Source organism: Triticum aestivum, chromosome 2D (assembly GCF_018294505.1).
Source record: "Triticum aestivum cultivar Chinese Spring chromosome 2D, IWGSC CS RefSeq v2.1, whole genome shotgun sequence".
Taxonomy (NCBI): domain Eukaryota; kingdom Viridiplantae; phylum Streptophyta; class Magnoliopsida; order Poales; family Poaceae; genus Triticum; species Triticum aestivum.
In genome coordinates, this window is record NC_057799.1 from 570,465,275 (window position 1) to 570,472,986 (window position 7,712).

The 7,712-nt window shown below is 47.1% G+C and overlaps 1 protein-coding gene and 1 long non-coding RNA gene across 2 annotated transcripts; one reads left to right on the forward strand and one right to left on the reverse strand.

The window, feature by feature from the left end:
* Positions 1–1,861: 1,861 nt before the first annotated feature.
* Positions 1,862–5,571, reverse strand: LOC123054578 (uncharacterized). Its single transcript, XR_006426248.1, has 3 exons — positions 4,312–5,571; positions 3,943–4,170; positions 1,862–2,308 (listed from the first exon to the last, which is right to left on the reverse strand). It is a non-coding gene; the product is annotated as an uncharacterized lncRNA (long non-coding RNA).
* A 315-nt stretch (positions 5,572–5,886) lies between these two features.
* LOC123054577 (B3 domain-containing protein Os11g0156000) lies at positions 5,887–7,411 on the forward strand. The gene is made up of 3 exons (XM_044478381.1): positions 5,887–6,490; positions 6,606–6,792; positions 6,906–7,411. Exons 1-3 carry the CDS (start codon positions 5,887–5,889, stop codon positions 6,916–6,918), a joined length of 804 nt encoding a protein of 267 aa, XP_044334316.1. The 3' UTR covers positions 6,919–7,411.
* Positions 7,412–7,712: the final 301 nt, after the last annotated feature.

Below are 7,712 nucleotides of genomic sequence, written 5' to 3' on the forward strand. Positions count from 1 at the left end.
TGGTTTCTTTTGTGATCCGAGAAAGATCACCGTTTGGTTACAAGGTAAACTGTTCGGTAAGAAAGTCCGAGGGACTTGGTGCACGAGATTATGTTCACTGCATTCCTAGCATGCTTTTGCGTTGATGATAATTTGAATAAATATCATGATATTGTCTGTCATTATGTTTATGCTTGTTGTGAGCTTGCAAGTACATTCAATGTACTGACCTGGCACGTCATGCCAGATTTTAGGAAAGTCTCATTGGATCGGAGTGCTGCCCGAGTCTAGATCGTGTCCACATGGGTGTCCCTGTTCTATGGAGTCCCGCTTCATCGTTGTTCCGCTGCCGCGTAGTTGTCGTGATCGGGGCCCCTTTATGTTCACTAAATAATTTACATATTGTTCAGCTGCGCCGTGTGTGCCGCTTGGCCTCGCTACTTGATGTAACATCGAACTATGTCCGGCTCGTATCAATAAAAGCGGTTGTTTTCTGTACCAAGATGTTGTGTGTTGTCAGAAGACTTGATCTCTGGGCTGGTTATGCAAGGTAAACCGGTTGCTCTGAGCCGGGGTGCCACAAGACGCCCTCATAAAATGGGTGGCATCATAGACCCTTGACACGGGTTGTGACCCACCTCTTTTTAACTTCTAAAAGAAGGTTGAACCACTGGCGATGCACACAACTATTCTTATTAATTATTAATCAGAGTATAGAGATAGCTGGGGACAGGGAGACCGACTCCTCTCGTCTAGCCACCGTTGAGAGTCGCACAAGAAAAGTGTCGCCCGGCTCCTTGGCCCTCCTCCTCCGGCGGTGCTGCCGTCGTGAGCGAGCATGGGGAAGGTAGCTAGGTCTCTCCTCCGTCAAGTAGGTGTAAGATTAGGTTTAGGACTGAGTCTAGGTTTGCCTCTATGGCGTTTGACGTGACGTCGAGTTGGAGCTTCATCCAGGCGTCCTCGAGCAGCGCCTGGCGGCTGGTTCTCTCCCGAGGTGAGCTTCCATGGTGGAAGTCGACAGCGGGTGGTAGATCTGGTGATAGCTCCCCTAATAAGCTCGAATCTTTCCCTGATCTGGAGGATCTCCGTCGCCTTGTTCCATTTGTTCGTCGCTGTCGTGGAGATGGGGACAGAAAGTGGAAGAGGTGGAGCGCAAGTTTGTTTCGATTGGGTTTGTGCATATTCTCATCGGTGCTTGGAGTGGAGCTACGGCGCCCACTGGAGCTGCCGGTCTCCGACGCCTCCCCGGTGACCTTTCTGGCCGAAGGGCGGCCTGGTGAAGCCGCTTCGTTTCTTCCTCCTGGCTTGATGCCATTTGAGAGGCAGCTGTTCAACTTCAACATGGAGTCCTCTTCTTCCATCTTTGTCCGGAGATGGAGTAGTGGCGGTCCTGTGATCCCAAGTGGTCACGTCCCCGGTGATGGCCGGACTGGATCTACGCTGGAGTTGAGTATTGGACCCGATTGTAATCTTAATCATCAGGATGGGGTCCTCCTTTTTAGTTTCAGGGACTATGATGTAATTTCCTTTTCTTTTGAGTCCAGGTATGAGCTCTGTACTGCATCCGCTGATAGTTAATGGATGCTCTGGGTCCTTCCAGACCCTTTCTCTGTTAAAAAAAACAAGATATGAAAATAACATCTACAACTAAGTCCACTTCCGCAAGAACGCCTTCATGAAAGCATAAACGTCCTCACGTCTTCGTCGCCACGTCCGACTGAAGACAACCTAAACAATGATTACCATCATGGTTGCCAAGACTACTCAGTAAAGACCACGTGGAAGATGTGGTTTGCTACCCAAACTTGATAAAAAAAATAAAGATCAGCACAACAGAAGTAGATGACATCTTCAACAAGGTAACCATGCAAGTACGCCGCCGTTGAGCCTGATCAATAAATGCCATGACAAAAGTTCTCACTCTTAACATGAAGAGGTGTTTCTCTCAGCATCTTCATGATAATTCCTTGGCTGATAATAGTATCTAGAAATAGAATGCATGGGCTAATCTCGTTTGTGAATGTATTTCTTCACAACAGCTATATTCTTCACCGGTAGGGTAGTCTGGGTTAATCGTTTGTTCCAAACTATTTCAGATGTATGTTCATCCTCGGGGTAATCAGGAGCCCTTGCTTCACTTTTTGTATCCCTTCACCAAAGACCAACTTTATGCTGACCGAAAGCGAGTACCAGCATGCATGACACCATGCAGGCCCTGCGAGGGTGAAAAGCCATCCGAAAGCATACCAGTTTCTGGCCAGGCCTTCTCCCTACCACGTCAGTCTTCAGTGCGCACGGGAAGAATCCAATCCCAGAGATCGGCTGCAGCCTGCACACACAGAGAGATCTGCTCAAAAGATATCGAATTTATTTCGTACCTGGTACAGAAATGTAGGCGGGGTTACATAAACAACTGCAGGATAATAGTAGTGCTAGTTGTTCTACACATGGTCCCAGCCAAACCATCGGCTCTTTTTTTTTTCCTTTCTTTGAGGGGGAGCCAAAGCCATCAGCTATTCTTGTTAACTTGAGCAATCTCACGGAACAAGTTTAAGAACATTTTTCCCAAGTCCAGAACATATCCAGATAATGGAACAGATTCCTCCAAATTAGAACGAAGCGAATCCAGAAAAAGGCTTGAAGTCATAACGACTTCTTTTCCAGATTCTTGCAAAACACTGGTTTCTTATTTGGAACGCATAACGACTTGCCGAATCTTGCATAAAACATCCATGGATTATTTTATTTTTTTGGTTTGCACGCATGAATCTTTCACTGCCCCCACAAGATTCTGAGAGAATAAGTGAATGCAAGACACATAATCATCAAATATGCATTGGGTCTAACTGTTTGCTATGAATTTTATGAAAAAAAAGGCCGGAGGAAAGCACTCCGTGAGAAGTTTGGGGGTCCTTTTTTTTTGCAGGGGTCCTAATTCTTTCGATCCTGATGGTCTCTGTAGCAAAATTTTCGAAGGATTTGTCTACAAAAATTGGTGTGGATTAAAGCCTACAAAATTTCTATGGAAAATCTCACCATCAAGCGAGCCCCCTTGGTAGTTCAGGTTCAGGGCTTGCGTGTGTATTTTGTAATGGGGAATATACGTACGTAGGTACATGCCGTGGTACAGATATAGATTGAAGTTTGTACGATCCGCTCTTAAAATAATCTTACTCGGTTTTCGTCCAGTTTTTCGTTGATTAACTGGGCAATTCTCTTCTTCTTAATTAATCGATGAGGCAAATCTTTTGCCTCTGTTTCGAAAAAATATAAAATTGTACCATCCTGAAGACGTGCCGTAGCATATGCTTCCCACGTCCATCGATCATGCCGCTGAGGGCTCCTAGTCCCAGCCACATCTGCATGAACCTGGCAAAACATACGTGGCCTCGTAGAAAAGGAGGCACGGGATCGAATAACATAACGAGGGGCATTAGCATGTGTGTCCCCTCATCTCGAGTGACCCCATATTCAATTCCACGAGATACCAGCTCGCTCATGTGCCCGGAGGAAACCAAACCTGCCTGCCTGCCTGCATTATCAGAAAGATCGGGCAGGGCAGGTGAGCTGCATGATTGAGCCATGGGAAATTAAGAACCTAGGCTGCGTGGCTCCCTCCTCGTGGCCGGGTTTAAATATGCTACACTTGGGCACAGCTCGCAACCAACCAGTGCATGCATGCATGCATGTTGCAGATGGAGCTAAGTTAATCATGCGTTCTTTCATAGTCCAAGAGATGCTAAGCATAGAGTTGGGTCTAGTTTAATCGAGGTACATGTGTGCAGTGAAGTGGACGATTATAGCATATATAAAACGATTTTGCAGTACATGTAGTTGGTCATCTTTACTGTTACTGGGTATCTTTATGTGCATGCATGCGCAGAGAAAACAGCATCAAAACAGTTTCTAGGGATTAGCAGGAAACAGGAGGAACTACTACTAACAAGGATCAGGGGATCTTACAGAGTAATGGAGAAGGAATTGGGGTCACAAAAATCTGATTCATCTCATTCACGAGCTTGTTGGAAATTGTAGGAGAGATGGTCCGTGCGCAGGTCCAGTCTTGATCCTATTTCCAATCTAGTGTTGGAATATTCTGGCGTTTGGGAACTTGGAGCTCTCCAGCTGCATAGAGCAGCAGGCCGGAAGAAAAATGCCATGGCCACGTGAGATTACAACCAAGTGTAGGCACTGCATGCGAAAAGCAATAAGATCATACAAGTAATCAACTTTGAAGAATAATAAATAAGATAATAAGAGGTCTAATGTTAGGAATTAAGAAGCAACTGATGCAACGAACAGAGCGATTAATAATGAGATCCGTTAAATCACCGTTATGATTTGATTCTGGACAGGACCTGCTGACACAACAAACGCCCCCTCCGGTTTCTCCAAAGGCTGACAAACTGAATAACAATGTTAGTTGACATAATCACACACATTATTAGTGAGCACGCACCCACACACAATGAATCTAGCCATTCAAAACCATGTGACCGAATGCCTGTCTCTGAACGAGCAAGCAAAGCGACATTGATGGCTTTATCGCCGATAGTTTACTGAATCTGATACAGATCTGCCCCTAAAGTTATAAGAAAACAGATCATCTTAATGCTCTGTGCTCCAATCCTGCAACAGCAAGAGGTGCTTCCCATATGCCTAGCTAATGCAAGATAAAGAAGCACTAATAATCTCCAAAGGACATCATCTAACACAAGGAGCGGAGTGGTGGCCAGTGGCTGTACCCCCACGCAAGCTGCCCACTGTGCCCTGCCTGACCAGACCAGGGCAGGTTGTCCTACGCCAAAGGTTTGAATAGAAATGTATCTCACAGCCAGCCACAGCTCAAATAAATTCAATTCAATTCAATTTATTGTGTGAGTCCAACCAAAACCAGCTTGGTTTCTTTGCTTGGAGGTCTTGTCCTCTTAAGAGGTGGTCAGCCAGCCATGCCATTCAATGAGACAGGCCTGACAAACCCTTGATTGTGTTGAATCTGATATCAAGGAAATAGCTGGGGCTAGCGTACTCCATAGTGAATGACAATAAGAGCACACAGCCCATGCACCTCACATGTCATATCTCAAAGAGATCTCTATCTCAAAAGACCCCTACTGCCCTGAACAAGTTATTGCCTACCAGCTACCCCAGGTGGACAACAGGTATAAGAAATAGTACCAATCTATATCATCGGTCCCAAGGGAACCTCCATGTCCATACAAGTTACAAATGGGATGGACTCTTGCTGGAAATTGAGTTTCTGAATTAACAAGCCACGACTTTCTTGCACCGTCCCAAGGCCAGATAGAAATTGGGTGTCCAACACAGCGCTGCAGCTAGCACCAGAAACCTGGACCTCTGTAGTAGGTAGGTTAAAATGAGGAGTTAAGGACAGTGGTCATACTACATCACACTGCATAGGCCCCAACCACCCAGGCACATGGAAAGCAATGGTGAGGCCTACCCAACTGCACCCCCCTGGATGGCTGTGATTAGGCCACAATGGCCAGGCACCAACTTTTAAGTACCACCACCTGATCATTCCTCATCAGCTACACTGGAACCATATATTCTAACCTTAGCCCCTTTGAAGACCTTTCACTTTGATTCTTCTTGTCTACCTAGGTTAAAATACTGGTTCTACCCACTTCAAGATCAAATGCACAAGTCCTCCTTACGTAAATGCCAATACATTATGTGCAGGTGCAGGCACTAGCTAGACACCTCCAAGCTGTGTAAAGTTCTACTTGGGAGGCTATAAATGCCTAGCTATGACATATGCATGGTTCTCTACACAACACACACCACCATCCTATTCCTGCCTCGCTTCCTCTTCTCTTCTCTCCACTGCCCAACTTTTGCCATAGACAAGGAAGAACCTCTAGGTAGCTTTCCTCCAGAGCAGCAATGGCCATGCACTCTCTCTCCCAGGGGCACCCGCAGGCCTGGCCATGGGGGGTAGCCATGTACACCAACCTACACTACCACCACCAGTACGAGAGGGAGCACCTGTTCGAGAAAACCTTGACGCCCAGCGATGTAGGCAAGCTCAACAGGCTGGTGATCCCCAAGCAGCACGCGGAGAGGTACTTCCCCCTCAACGGCGGTGACTCCCCCGGCGACAAGGACCTGCTCCTGTCTTTCGAGGATGAGGCCGGCAAGCCGTGGCGGTTCCGGTACTCGTACTGGACGAGCAGCCAGAGCTACGTGCTCACCAAGGGCTGGAGCAGGTACGTCAAGGAGAAGCAGCTTGACGCGGGACACATCGTGCACTTCGAGAGGGTACGCGGCCTTGGCACAGGCGACCGGCTCTTCATCCACTGCAGGCGCCGTGGCGAGAGCGCGCCGCCACCACCTGTCCGCGTACCTCCGCCTGCTCTGAACGCCGGGGAGCAGCAGCCTTGGAGCCCGATGTGCTATAGCACGTCAGGATCATACCCTACCAGCCCTGCCAACTCCCACGTCTATCGCCGCTCCGTGGAGCAAGATCACAGCGACATGCTGCATGCAGGTATATATATATACAGCACTCAAGAACAAAGCACTCGATAACATGCAACATGACTTAGATGCAGGTGCTGAAAATCACATATCTCTTACACCCATTCTCCGGTGAATTCTTGCAGGTGACTCGCGGAGAGAGGCAGACGCCAAGAGCAGCACGGCATCGGGGCCGCCGTCGAGACGTCTCCGGCTGTTCGGCGTCAACCTCGACTGCGGTCCGGAGCCAGAGGCAGAGGCAGCAACGCCAATGTACGGCTACACACACCACAGCCCCTACGCTGCAGCAGTGGCCACGGTGCCAACTTACTGGTGAGTACTGTAAACATCATCAAGTTCCATTCATACACATCTGTAGATATTCAGTAGGACATATATATAACAAAATTTCTCAAAATTTAAAACAAAATATTTTTTCACAACAGGGGCAGTTCATAAGATGGTGAGGTCTGAAGCCATGCTCGAGTATCCTAACAACCAGCAGTGAAACTAGTTACTACCAGCCAGCCTACTAAGCTACTCTGAACTGAGTGACAGGCTTGAATTGACCCTTGGAAGGAAAAGGAAGAGGAAGTGGAAGATCCCTTGTTTCCCGGGCAATCTTCCTTCCATCCACAGAGTGCCCTTTTTTCTATGTTTTCTTTCTTCTGGTCTTCCAGAGACCCTACTCGATCGCATCGCAGTACGGGGCCCTTAGCAGGTGGCAGGTTTCAGGAAACATCAGGTTGAAAAGGAGAGGGAGTAAGAGAGATAGAAGGATGGTGACACACATGAAAAACAAAAGGACATGCTTAGCAAGCATGTGTGTATGTATGTGTCATCTGTATGTACTGGGTCCAAGAACAAACTATGAAGTTGATGTATCCACTCCAGTCTCCTCAAGAAACAAATTCATATCCCCCATGGGCCATGGCCATGGGGATTTTGTTCTCTCCCTTCTTGCCTCTTCCAGTACTAAGTGTTCTACACCTCACGCAATCAATTGGTTTAATGTTTTCAAGTCAAATTGAATGCATTCACCTTACCTTCTCAAAAAATTCAATGCATTCACCTTACCTTCTCAAAAAAAATAAAAAATCAATGCATTCATACACCTAAGATAAGCAATGAGCGAGTGTACGTGCAATGCAATGCAGTTCTCACAGTCTCTAAACAATAGGAAGGGTAACGTTATGGCCAAGATTGACAGATGCCAAAGGATCGTTAAAGAAGTGATGTGCCATAGGTGATGC

Coding starts and splice junctions, on each gene's coding strand:
- LOC123054577 (XM_044478381.1), top strand. CDS start 5,887: ATGGCCATGCACTCTCTCTCCCAGGGGCACCCGCAGGCCTGGCCATGG. Junction 6,491..6,605: donor CAGCGACATGCTGCATGCAG/GTATATATATAT, acceptor GAATTCTTGCAG/GTGACTCGCGGAGAGAGGCA.